The sequence below is a fragment of the Mastigoproctus giganteus genome, chromosome 13, assembly GCF_048544385.1.
Source record: "Mastigoproctus giganteus isolate SK-2022 chromosome 13, ASM4854438v1, whole genome shotgun sequence".
Taxonomy (NCBI): domain Eukaryota; kingdom Metazoa; phylum Arthropoda; class Arachnida; order Uropygi; family Thelyphonidae; genus Mastigoproctus; species Mastigoproctus giganteus.
The window spans coordinates 120,913,487-120,928,062 of NC_143587.1; the positions used below are offsets into that span (position 1 = coordinate 120,913,487).

The 14,576-nt window shown below is 38.5% G+C and overlaps 1 protein-coding gene across 1 annotated transcript in view; it reads right to left on the reverse strand.

Moving 5' to 3' along the window:
• Positions 1 to 298: 298 nt before the first annotated feature.
• Positions 299 to 14,576, reverse strand: part of LOC150076409 (retinol dehydrogenase 7-like) — a 146,616-nt gene continuing 132,338 nt past the window's right edge. The window contains exons 5-6 of the mRNA XM_090387060.1: positions 12,904 to 13,243; positions 299 to 549 (exon numbers count right to left, since the gene is read on the reverse strand). Coding sequence (XP_090243186.1) covers positions 532 to 549; positions 12,904 to 13,243 — 358 coding nt within the window. The 3' untranslated portion in view covers positions 299 to 531. The remainder of the gene's footprint in view (positions 550 to 12,903; positions 13,244 to 14,576) is intronic.

Consider the following 14,576-nt stretch of genomic DNA (forward strand, 5'->3'; position numbering starts at 1 on the left):
ATCCAAATACTAATTTTTGATGTTCTGCACATCACACACACACACACACACACTGAATTGCATCACCTGGTGAACTGACAGATGTGACATCATTATTGGATATCATGCACTAAACAGGTTCTATATACAGCATTAAAATTAAATCAATACTAGAAATTAATACTCATTTTTAAATTATATATTTTACTTTACAATTTTAGAGTTCATATAACATTTTAAGTACCATGCTGTATCGAGAAGATTTACTGAATGATATAATCTGATTTTTTCCATTTACTATTTTCACAAGGCACTTTCAACTTGTGTATTTCAACATGTAATATTCTTCTTCTAAGAGGTATATAAAATTTCTAACATTTTAAGAACATTAAACTATATTTAAAGTCCTAGAGATTTTAAGGGTAAATGAAATATGTACTGTCGATGAGTAGTACCATTCCACACTTCAGTTCTGTCTTCATGATTTGATGCATTGTCATCTTCTTATTTAAGCACCATTTTCTGGAATCCAGATGTTCACATGAAATGTTATTAGCAGGCCTTTCCATTCTATTAGAATGAAAATATTAAAATTTATTTTTGAGTGATTTGATATCTAGCAGCAAAATGGCTATTAATTTTAATAAACCTCAAAATGAACTAGGAAAATACATTAAACTATACAGTAGTCAACAAAAAGTATCTAGAGACATGTCAGTTCCATATTGAAGTCATCACTACCCACTTGAATAGTATTGATCAGTGGCAAAACAATCATTCTATCATTGTGGAGTAGGGGTACGGTCAGAGGGCCCAACAACATGGCTATTAAAGATTATGCAGAGGCTGTTTCTGGAGTGTGTCACAGCAGTTCCCCTTTGGCTGCTCTGAAACACTCCATCTTTTTGTGGAACAACTGAGCTATTGATGTGGTATGCGTTGGTCTAGCCCTTGCCCAGGCTCAGCTTAATAGTTTGCAGGACCCAAGACACCAAACTGACAATTTGATGTCTAATAAAATTTTAGGGCAGAATGCCTCAAACTATAACAGTGTTTAGTGCAAATGCATAATTACTACATAGTTGAATTTTGAAACAAACCAAGTGTTAGGCATCATTATAAACTCTCATAAGAAATCTTTGACAACGAGTTACCTTCCTCTTATATTTCAAAGAAGTAGCACTGTGTAGTTCAACTATATAGTAATGATGCAATTGCAATAAATGATGTCACAGTTTGAATTTTTCATCATATGAGGCTTTCTGCACTCAAATTTTATTAGTCTAAGAAGCACACCTGGATTGTCAGCTGTTATACCTTGGAATATCTACCTGTCCATTGATGAGAGGCTGAGTAGCTTCAAAATGGTGCCATCTGGCTAGTGGTGGTACTCAAATGAGAATAAGTAATGGAAGACTTTTTAATGAGGAAGTGTTACTTATTACCTTTTGGCATCTTTCATATTGTGTAAATAAGTGAAGACTGGTCCATCATCTTTTATACCTTTGGGTACCTTCCTTCTTCTTTCAGTACCTACCTACCCATTAATGAAAAGCTAAATAGCTTTGAAACAGTGCTTTCCAGGTGGTGGTGGTACTCAACTTAGAATAAGTAATGGAAGACTTCTAATGGGGAAGTGCTACTTAAAGTGTAAGAGGAAAGGAACTTGTGAAAGGTTTTGCGATGTGTTATAATAATGATGCCTAATGTACAAACTTCATTTTTTTTTTAAAATTCAACAATGTATAGGACTGCCACCTCTCTAACCTTAAAAATAAAGCCATTTGGGCAGAAAAATTCGGACTTTTGAGGACGCCTTTCCCTATTTTACCAAAAAACTAGTGGAATCCAAATTCTAATTTTTGATGTTCTGCACATCACACACACACACACACTGAATTTTAGGCTTACATTCTCTTACAGTCTTTTCAAAAATGCCTAAGCCTTTAATAACAGTTTATTATGATAATAGGGTAATAACACAGTCACTGGCAAAGTAATAACATGTTAAATATTTTAATTGAATATCTCAAATCCCTTAAATTCACATTTACCATTCTTATGCGGAATGCTTAATTCGTAAAAAATGATACACAAAAAATTTAATTATACAGTAAATTTGAAAATACATTATTCCCATTGTATCTCCGCACTCCTCCAAACATGATGTTTAATTCATAAAAAAATGATACACAAAAAAAATTAATTATACAGTAAATTTGAAAATACATTATTCCCATTGTATCTCCGCACTCCTCCAAACATGATGTTTAATTCATAAAAAAATGATACACAAAAAAAATTAATTATACAGTAAATTTGAAAATACATTATTCCCATTGTATCTCCGCACTCCTCCAAACGTGATGTTACAGTTATCTCTACCAAATGCAATGTTTTTCTTATCCAGGCCACTTTTATACAAGGTCTCATAAACATAGCCAGAAATTGTAGCTGCTGTCTCATCTGACTTGCTATTTAATTCTATTAGCCACCTTTGAGCCACCATTTTATCCAGTCAAAATGATGCACAAGAACAGGAAAAATTTTCAGAAATCCATGATTAGTGGCAAAAAATTGTACATTCTGCAGGGAATTAACAGGTTCTTCAACTGAATGTACTGCTAAGACAGAATTAATTATTAACCTCCTAGCAATATCTCAATAAGAGCATATCGAATTTAATTCTGCTGTACACTGATTTATATCTATGGTAATGTGCCACTGTATGAAAGGCAAGGTTGCTTCAGCAACAGAAATTCTTGTATCAAGCGTTTTAGGGGCATTTACTAAAAAATATTGCAGCATATCCGTCTAATGTTCTTATGTTTCTCTGAATTCATGCGGATGTTCAAATCACCGAAACCCTTCTTAGCAACCGAGATATAGATTCAGACTGCATTCGGAATTTTTGTATGCACGTGCGCATATCCATTTTCGTATGCGCGTGCGTGCGCATACGAATTTCGTATACATATTTCGTAATTCTTATTCCTTTCCAGCACACAGGCATTTATTTCTTTCCACATATACACAAACTCAGTAAATTTTGTGTGGAATTGTTTTGATTTTTTTCCACTACTGTAATTAATATGCGCGTGCGCATGTTCATTTTCGCATGCGTGGGCGCATGTTCATTTTCGCATGCGCGTGCGCATATCCATTTTCGTATGTGCGTGCGCATGTCCATTTTGGTATGCGCGTGCGCATGTTCATTTTCGTATGCGCGTGCGCATGTTCATTTTCGTATGCGCGTGCGCATATTAATTTTCATACGAATACGCACGTGCGCATATCCATTTTCGTATGCGCGTGCGTGCGCATATCCATTTTCGTATGCGCGTGCGTATACGAATTTCGTATACGTATTTCGTTTCGTAATTCTTATTCCTTTCCAGCACATAGGCATTTATTTCTTTCCACATATACACAAACTCAGTAAATTTTGTGTGGAATTGTTTTGTGATTTTTTTCCACTACTGTAATTAATATGCGCGTGCGCATGTCCATTTTCGTATGCGCGTGCGCATGTCCATTTTCGTATGCGCGTGCGTGCGCATACGTATTTCGTTTCGTAATTCTTATTCCTTTCCAGCTCAGTAAATTTTTTTTTTTATTATTATTATTATCCGTTTATTTCCATAAGGAAACCACCCCGGGACGGCAAAGTGCCAGGAGGGTGCTAAGTACATATCAGGGTACGAGATACTACGTGCAGTGGGTTACATATACTGAACACGTAGTCTCGTCCCGAAATATTATATACACATTTTATGTTTAATATATATAGTATTTACACATTGATGATTCTGTACATACATTATACAACTGATATATTTACAGTTCACTAATAATTCCATCTATAAATTACATATTTACATAACTGTTACAGAAGGTATATTTTTACAGTCAACAAATTATTATTGTTCTGAAAGCAGAAAGTTTCTCTTTTACTCTAAATTCTTTGGTACTTTGCAGCCGATTCATATTTTGGTAAGTCTATACGAATCCTGGAAGATCTCTTTCCGGTATGTTGCATCCTCACACAGTTTTTCGGCATCTATGTGTAGTGAGTTAAATATTTTCGCTGCATTTGATGGGAAGAATCTTTGCAGGCTACTAAGATTGTTCAGGACTGGACGCAGTGGATTATTTACTTCCCCGCAACGTCTAGCAGTGGCACGCGGTTTGACTAGAATATTATCCAGGACTGGAGCATCCACTCTGCCTGTGAGCATTTGTGCGAGAGTGTGTATGTTCCTGTTAATTGTCCGCTGCATCCAGGGTGTGATGTTAAGGTTTGAGTAGAGAATGGCCCTTGAGATAGTAAAAGGGTGGCCAGCAATTCTGTTAAGCCATCGCAAGAACCAGTACTCGATCCCAAGGACGGACTTATAATGTGAATCTGGAGCTGAAGACCAGATTTGCGAGGCATACATTGCAATTGGCAGGACACACATTAAAATGTACTTGGTCGCTAGCTGAGGATCCCTAATTCCTACCAGTTCCTGTCTAGTAGCCCATAAAGCGGCGAATATTTTTGTCTTCATATGGGCGAAGTGTTGAGCAAAGGTGAGTCTGTCATCCCACTTAAGACCCAGGTCCAGGTGAGAGTGCACTTTTACCACATTAGACCCGTTCACAGAGATCGAAATGTCATTTTTATTCTGCTTGCAAGTTATGGTCATTTGGGCAGACTTCTGCGCATTAATACGGAGTCCGATGCAATCCAGGTAGCTCTCAAATTCTCTGATTGTGCTATTTGCCATCTGACAAATACCTTCTGCTGATTCATGGTCTTTGGAAGTGATGAAGAATTTTACATCGTCAGCATATGTTATAAAATTGTAGTACCGTGCAAGAAACGGCTCCAGGGCGGCCGCGAAGAGAGTAGCCGAAAGAACTCCCCCTTGTGGCACTCCTCGCGAGATGGTAAAGCAAGATTGTAGCTTTTGGTGCTTAACAATAAGTTTCCTATGTTCTAGCAGGCTGGTTATTATAGTTAACAAATTTCCTCTTACATTAAAATAATTCTTTAAAATCGCAATGAGCGCTGGAATTGAGACGTTGTCGTAGGAGATATCCAAAAAAATAATATCAATTTGCTCCTTCTCATTTAGTGCTCTCTGCACGCGAAAAAGGGTTTCCAGTAAGTTTGTTATTGTTGATCTACCCGAAATAACTGAGTGCAAATGCGGTGGTCTATGGCTGAAGCAGTGTTGATTGATGGTGGGAAGCAGTGCTTTTTCGAATACCTTCTGTAGGGTGCAGCTGACAGAAATTGGTCTGTAATCCTTAGCCAATTTTGGGTGTTTAATCTTTGGTATTGGGGTTACAATGTAATTTTTCCAGGCTTGCGGGAAAGCTCCTGACCTGATGATTTCCTGATAGATGTGCAGTAATAGATCTATTATAAATGGGCTACTTATCTTAAGGATGAACATTGGAAATTTGTCTGGTCCAACAGTGGCCTTATTGGGCAGATCGTTGATTGCTTTCATTACGCTCTCTTTGGTGATTTGTATTTCACTCAAAGGAGGTCTTGTTGGTTCCTCTATTGCCGAATGGTTTCGCTTGTTTAAATCTTTCAGGAATTCAAAAATTTTGTTACCATTATCAGTGTTCTCAATTTGATTCAGTCCATGCAGGTTACTAAAAGTGTTATTAGCCCATTCCTTGAAAATGCATTCGGTCATATTCTCTGTGCTATTTCTATTGCTAGTAATTCTTTTTGCTCTTTTTAGTTTATTATGAACAGCACTGCAGTGTGCCTGTCTTTTTGCTTTGATGAAATGTGCTCTTTCTTTCTTATAACGAATGTGATCGGCAGGATGACCCGTTCTTTGCCATTTTCTATACAGTTTTTGCTTCCTGAGGAAACTTGCTTTCAGTTGTGGGTTAAACCATTCTTTTGTTCTCTCAGATATTTTGATTTCTTTTGCTGCTCCTTCCAATGCTGTTTGGTATAGCTTTTTAGTGATCATTTCTAAAGCTTCGTCTACTGGCTTTTCTTGCAGGTCATTCCAGTTGTAACTAGTCAGGTGACTGAGAATGACCTCTGATTTAATATACTTCACGGAGAAAAGATACTTACTTTGCTTTTCCCAGTTCGTGTGGTTACCCTGCATGTATTTGTGTATCTTCAGTGCTGCTTCTATTTCAATGGGATTGTGGTCCGACTTAAATTTTATGCAGTTTTGCGCTAGCCTTATGTATAAGGAACTATGATACAACAGGTCAAGTTGCTGTATTCCCCTTGTCACTGGTGTCGGAAGCTGCGTTAAGTGCAATGCACCCAATGTAGCATCCAGCTCTTTCTTGGCCTCCCTGTGTTTCGGAAGAGGCAAATTAAAATCTCCCGCTATTATTGTGTCGACTGATGGCTTTAGATTTGCAGCAAGCCAAGCATAGAGTTCGTTTCTTGTCTCCTTTGAGTGCTCAGGTGGGAGGTATATGATGCATAACTGTATTTTCACGTGCTCTTTTGAAAAGGTAACGCAAATCCCTTCAAAATTATTTGAATTGGTTTTTCGTTCTCTTATAGGCTGGTATTTATTTTGATAGCAAATTATAACTCCCCCTCCTCGCCTATCTGTTCTTCCGGTTCCCACACATTTGCAGTTTGCTGCCGCAGTTAGCCGATCTAACTGTTTTCCATTTCCCAACCAGGTTTCGATTAGGCAAATGAAATCCAGGTCCTCGTACATCATCATCGTTTGTAGGGTGTGGAGCTTATTTGAGATGCTCCTCACGTTTTGTACAAACAGGTGGATGTGATGTTCTGCATTCCCAGCTGGGGGTAGTTTTCTTGATTGCTATTGAGCCCGATTCCTTGCATCATTTTTAACCAGTGGTCTGGCCCATCTGTCTCTGTAGGGCTTGACTAAGGTACCTACTGGCCAGGCGCTTACGTCTTGTAGGCGAGTTGCTTTATCTGGTGGACAAGAGATTATAAAGGAGGAGTAAGCTGGGTGTCGTGTTTTCACCTGCTTTACTTCCACAGTTATCCCATGTTCGCCCTCACACATGGCTTTAATATTTTTGGGCTGTGTTGTGGGTCCCAGCCTTGATACAAAAATTTGCTCTCTAGTTGCAACGGAAGTAATGTTGTACATTTCAGAAAACCGTTTGTTTGTTTCAGGTGTGTTACAGGAAGACACGTTAATACTTTCTCTGTGAACTGGATTACGTCGTCGGCTGTCCTCGGCGAGAGTAGGCATGAAATTTTGGGATGGGCGGGTTTTTCTACCCTCAAAAGTGTTATGCTTTTTAGGTAGCATAGTGATGTGCGCATAAGTGAGTGGGTTTGCAGGAACATGATTTGAGGGGGAAGATGTAACTCTGGAGTTCGTACTCTTGGAATACATGCATGCTCCTATCATTTCAGTTGATTCCTGTTGTCCTAATATTTCTGAGGCTTCTTTATTTTGGTTTCGACTTTTCCTAGTGGAATGTGTGGAGCCATTTCCTTGTGCTGCCCCTAAAGTTTCACTGGGTTTGGTGCTATTGCTTGCGAGGTCCTGCTGCAAACAGACAGTTCGCGGCTGGGCTTGAGATTCACATATTATTTGGCTGTCTTGTAGTTTTGCAATTCCTTCTGATATGTTTTCCTCCGAATTCAATTCTTTTCTTGTCTTCTGTTTGTGATTTTCAATGCTTTCTGTCCTCCTGTACAATCCATGCATATCACTTCTACTTTTCTTTGGGTAGCTCTGCCTCGCATAGCAAGTTTCGTCGGTTACGGGAGCCGTTGAGCCACCTTGTGCAACGAGGACGGATTCAAAGCATCCTAGCTTTTCCTCCAGTCGTTTAAGGGTGTGCAATATTTTACTGTTTTGTTCTTTGAGAAGAAAATTCTCTTCCTGCAGTTCCTGTAGCATTTTATGTACAGGGATGAAATTGCTCGCGAGGTTTTCAGCGTATTCCACAGCCTGCATCGAAAAGGGGCTGATGCAGTCTGCAAGGATATCCTTTAATTCCGTACGCGAGACATATTCTTTACGGTTCTCTTCCTGCCTTTCATCCGGGCTATGATTGCTCCTCTTTCTAGCGAAACCCCCTTCAGAGTGCTCGCAGTCTTCCGGGCAAATATCGCATCCCAAGGTTTCAAAAATTGATCCTTCAGGATGGCCCAAGATGCCATTTCCAAGGTCAGTCTGCGAGAGGATTTCTCTTGTTGCTTGTTCAAGGTCATTAATCTGTTCTGTGCAAGAATCTTCACAAATGACTTCATTGGGTAATTCTTCATTATTTTTCCCTGTTTGTTGCCTACAGGCGTTACATTCAAACTTGCGTTTTCTAGTTTTGTTTAATTTCTTAATATCTACAGAAGTACAATCAGGCTTATTGCAATAGTTTTTGTGACAAGTAACGCATTTAATTATGAAGTCATCATTGGTCAGACATATACAGCAAGTAAGCGGCACGGCTGATGCGCTGAAATCTGTCATTCTGAAATGCAAATGGGGGCTGGAATTTCAGTAATTTCGAGGAAGGTAGTCTTTAGTACAACAAGATAGGGCACTTCTATCGTTCGATGACTAGCCTATGAAATATGCAGGTGGAAATGGGGGAGGTTTTAATCCCTAACTTTGTCACCGCTTGACCTTGTTCAGAGCTTAAGTGCCGTATTGCCTTAAGCAGAATATTGCTATGTTCCGCTGCACTGAATCGCTATAAACCAACCGTTCCTTTCAACTATTACGCGAAGTATGAATGCTTAAAATCAAGATTAGACATATTACCTGTTCAGGATTCCATTAGTAGACACTATATCCAGATTCCACTTCTCATAAGCTCTCTGTCAATATGCAGTTCATTTATGATCCTTTCAGGTTAACTTAGGTATTTGAGTATTTTTAGGAGCACATAATTCAGTAACTCACTCTAGATTCAGACTGCATTCGGAATTTTTGTATGCACGTGCGCATATCCATTTTCGTATGCGCGTGCGTGCGCATACGAATTTCGTATACATATTTCGTAATTCTTATTCCTTTCCAGCACATAGGCATTTATTTCTTTCCACATATACACAAACTCAGTAAATTTTGTGTGGAATTGTTTTGATTTTTTTCCACTACTGTAATTAATATGCGCGTGAGCATGTTCATTTTCGCATGCGTGGGCGCATGTTCATTTTCGCATGCGCGTGCGCATATCCATTTTCGTATGCGCGTGCGCATGTCCATTTTGGTATGCGCGTGCGCATGTTCATTTTCGTATGCGCGTGCGCATGTTCATTTTCGTATGCGCGTGCGCATATTAATTTTCATACGAATACGCACGTGCGCATATCCATTTTCGTATGCGCGTGCGTGCGCATATCCATTTTCGTATGCGCGTGCGTATACGAATTTCGTATACGTATTTCGTTTCGTAATTCTTATTCCTTTCCAGCACATAGGCATTTATTTCTTTCCACATATACACAAACTCAGTAAATTTTGTGTGGAATTGTTTTGTGATTTTTTTCCACTACTGTAATTAATATGCGTGTTCATTTTCGTATGCGCGTGCGCATGTCCATTTTCGTATGCGCGTGCGTGCGCATACGTATTTCGTTTCGTAATTCTTATTCCTTTCCAGCTCAGTAAATTTTGTGTGGATTGTTTTGTGATTTTTTCCACTACTGTAATTAATATGTGCGTTCATTTTCGTATGCGCGTGCGCATGTCCATTTCCGTATGCGCGTGCGCATGTCCATTTTCGTATGCGTGTGCGCATGTTCATTTCCGTATGCGCGTGCGCATGCCCATTTTTCGTATGCGTGTGTGTACGTATTTCGTTTCGTAATTCTTATTCCTTTCCAGCTCAGTAAATTTTGTGTGGATTGTTTTGTGATTTTTTCCACTACTGTAATTAATATGCGTGTTCATTTCCATTTTCATATGGATTCCATATTTCATAATGACCATGTGCACCATACCAAAATGGACATGCGCACGCGCATGTCCATTTTGGTATGGTGCACATGGTCATTTTCGTATGCGCGTGCGCATGTTCATTTTCGTATGCGCGTGCGCATGTCCCTTTTAGTATGCGCGTGCGCATGCCCATTTTCGTATGCGCGTGCGCATGTCCATTTTCGTGTGCATATCCATATGAATCCATCCATATTCGTATGCATATCCATATGAATTTTCGTATGTGCGTTTGTGATTTATTTTCAGCATCTTTTTAGCATTTCAGCATGTCCATTTTCGTATGCGCGTGCGCAAGTCCATTTTCGTATGCGCGTGCGCATGCCCATTTCAGCACCACTTTCAGCATTTCAGCACCACTGCGCATGTGCATATGCATTTTCATATGCGCATGCACCCATCCATTTTCGTATGCGTGTGCCCATTTTTCGTGTGTGTATATTAATTTACGCATATTAATTTACATCTGCGCATGCGCATATTCATTTCATATGCGCATAATTTTCATACCTATCCATTTTCGTATATGTATAGCGCAACCAATATAGTACTATGAATCGCTCGATGGGAGTACACCTGCATGTACTCCCATCTGTGCACGTTATTACAGAATGTATTGTATTGCAGTGCAATGTGCGCTGGTGATCATCACGTGTACATAATTCTGCTCTATGACACTGTACATAATTCTGCTCTAAGAGACACTTCGCTTTGAAAGCTACTATGTATTTTAACGCTTTTATTATATTATATTAAATTTTAACACTTTTATCTTATTGTATTTTAATTCAGTACAATTGTATTGTATTTTTTCTTATTTTATTTCTGTTTTATCTTATGTATATATCATTTCTCTAAAGCGTTTAGGGCATTTTCTTATACGTATAGCAACCAATAATAGTACTATGAATCGCACAATGGGATTGTATGTACCCCCATCTGTGCGCATTATTACAGAATGTACTGTATTGCAGTGTAATGAGTGCTGGCAATCATCACGTGTACATAATTCTGCTCTACTGACATAAGGCTCAAACCACATAAGCCTGTTTTATCTTATGTATATATCATTTAGAGAAATGATATATACATAAGATAAAACAGGCATCTAGGCATAAGCCTCAAGCTATGGACGAGTCTGCAAGCGCATCAGAAATAGATAGCTATATCTGAATAAATCAGTAAAACAGCATATTGTAAATACCTTCACAACGAGTTGCCATGATATATATTGCACTACTTCGAATAAGTAACGCTTAACCTAAGAACAACTTATTCAAATAGTGCAATATCATGGCAACTCGTTGTGAAGGTATTCACAATATGAGATATAACTTAAAACGATGCTGTTTTACTAATATTCTGATTTATTCAGATATAGCTATGATGCTATTCTGATGTGTTTGCACTATATTTATACATAGTATATATCATTTTTATTTTAATAAATTTATTTTAACCAGTTAGTCGGTTGTCGCAAGAATGATTATTATTATTATTATTATTATTATCAGCCATATGGTGTAAGGAAGCCTGAGGCTTATGCTGCACCAGCCAAAACAAAAAAAAATTCCCAAGTTACCCTGATAGAGGGAGAGGGAGAGAGGAATTGCCAAGAAATGATATAATGCAACCCAACACACAAGGCTTTTCTAATGATATCACTGGCTGTTGATTATCTGAAGACAACAGGATTGATGATCCAGAAGTGCATATAGAGCACCATACACTGACTTCAATGGAATGCAACATGTCTCACATTGCATTCCATTGAAGTTTGAAATTTGTAATGCTATGGCTCCTGATGATGCACGGCTTAGTTGGAACAATTCAAATAGTATTAGTATCAGTAGTGGCAAATAATGCAAGAAAGCAAGCTTATATACAACTACAGCCAAAAAAAAAACTATCCATTCCCTCCTTAAATATATTAAAGATAGAACTAGACACACAAATAATGTGTGTCTAGTTCTATCTTTAATATATTTAAGCTACCCACTATCACAAAAGATGGAAGTTTTTTTCCAGCAATCAGCCACCCGCTTGAGATCTATGTTATCATTCATTTTACATGCCATTCCCACAAATATAACTGGAGAATATATGCATTTTTGTGGGTTTGACGACTTTAAAAATCCATATTTTTCAAATCTAAATCTAAATTCATATTTTTCAAGCTAAGAAATAATGTGTAATTTGTAATGTCTTAGAATGCAGTCACAATTTTCCCATATATTTTTCAGTTTACATAATGTAAACTGAAAAATATATGGAAAAATATATTGTGTTGTTGTTGGTGGTTTTACGACACAATGGCAGCTAAGGCCCAGTCTCCAGATGCTGTATCCTCCAATTTGCAGAACTGAAGCCTCTCTCAGTAAGAGCATCCATTTATTTCTCTCATCAATCTCATTGCTCTTCTCTGCATCCATTTCAGCAGATCCTACCTAAAATGAGAAATGAGGTCTCCATACCTACAGTACTCAAGAAGAGGCCTGACCATTGCGCACACGCACGCACGCACACACACACACGCACACACACACACACACACACACACACACACACACACACACACACACACACACACACACACACGCGCACACACACGCGCACACACACACACACACACTATCTGTCATTAAGCTTGAAATCTACATTATCATTCATTTTACGTGAATAGTTACATTCCCACAAATATAACTGGAGAATATATGCATTTTGGTGGGTTTGACAACTTTAAAAATCCATATTTTTCAAGCTAAGAAATAATGTGTAATTTGTAATGTCTTAGAATGCAATCACAATTTTCCCATATATTTTTCAGTTTACATTATGTAAACCACTGTGTTGTTGTTGGTTTTATGGTGCAATGGCAGCTAAGGCATTGCACCATAAAATGGATGATGCACCAACCACTGTCACAGGTCCAACTATATAAATGGTTTTAAATTAAACTAATGAATATTTATTATACAGTAACTATGTGAATTAAACTTACCTTTTCTACTTGTAAAAAGGCAGGTAATCTTCTTGGCAGGAAGCAACCAATAATATAGTCTTGTACAACTTGAGGAAACAAGTGGAACATTGGTAAACAAAATTTACTCAGTGAGTCAGAAGGATTATAGTAAAATAATGGCTCTTCAGATGTAACAGCATCCACCATACTGTTTAAAACAGGAGCAATATTATCACTGCCCATACTAAGGAAAAATCTAGTAGCCTTTTTAAAAGAAGAAAAGTACTTCTCTCCATAAGTCTGTTTAATTTCGTCTGATGTACTTTCCCAAATTTTATCAGCTGAACTAAAACAGGCACTCTCTTTGGTCATGGAAGTTCTGAAAATAAAGCGATTAAATAAAAATTACTTAAATTTTCTGAATTCTTTAAATTCAGTTGTTATGTAATTGTCTCCATACATTTATATTAAAGTTATAATAACAAGCGTTGACATTGCTAATAGTACTGTTATATCTGTGAAGTATGGATAAGGATGTATGTAACTGTACATTATTATTATTATTATTATCCAGCTTCTTTATTTGATAGTATGCTTGCATGATGTACGTATTCATTTCTATGCTCCACTTCATGCGTTGGCGTTTTCTCCCTTCCTGGGTGGTCACTAGCACAGTTGCGCAGGAAGCACTTCCAGTTGGTGGGGCTGGATGGTCTTGCCCTTCTCTTGTGGTAGCCATGCGGTGGACAACGCCACTCACTCCACTGTCTTCCTCGGAAGGCCATCTCTGATTTTTTGAATCAACCCCTCTTCCTAAGGTCTGAAGACGAGTGACTTTATCCTGCGCCACACTCGATGCAGTATGATTAATATTTCTCTGTGACATCATCCATTATTGGAGGTGAACCTGTTTAGCTTCAGCTTATGTAGTTCTCGGTAGTTCTCGTGAGTGACGCCAGATGGCACCACAATCTGCCTTAGCAGCCACTTCGACCTTGGGGTAGGCAGGTCCCTTGGAGCAACTTTCAGGATGTTTATTTATTTTACTAATTTTTATTACTATTAATTTATTTATTGTTATTCTAATTTATTATTATTATTATTTCTCCATGATTGGGGGTTCCACCTCGTGATGGGTATTGCTACCAAGTACACAGGGTGGTTGTTATGTCTGATGTTATTGTTGGTCGAGGAACTCTTTCACTATCCTACAGGTGTTCAGGATTGTGACTTTCTGGAGTTTGCTTGTTATGTAGGGTCTTTGGCACCATACCCGTGGTTGACATGATGATTGGGATGGTCTTACTTGTTGCATATGCCACATCTCTTTGATCTCCTGTCTTAGGTTCGTGTACTTCCTGATTTTTTCCTCATGGGTGTTCTGCAGGTTGTCAGTGTATGTCAATCAGATAGGTAGTATTTTCCCTCTTGTCCACAAGGGTTATGTCTGGTCTGTTGTGCGGGATTGTTCTATCTGTTATTATGGTGTGGTCCCAGTACAGCTTGCGGGTTGGCGTCTCTAGTACTGCCTGTAGTATGGCACACTTTCTTTGGTCAACTGGTATTTCCTCGCTAGCTTCTGATGTATTATCCTTGCTACCTGGTCGTGTCTACGAGTGTACTCAGTCTGGGTGATCACCTTGCACCCCGCGGTGATGTGTTGGATCGGTTCTGAAGCCAGGTGGCATCGTTGACATGTATCATTGGACACT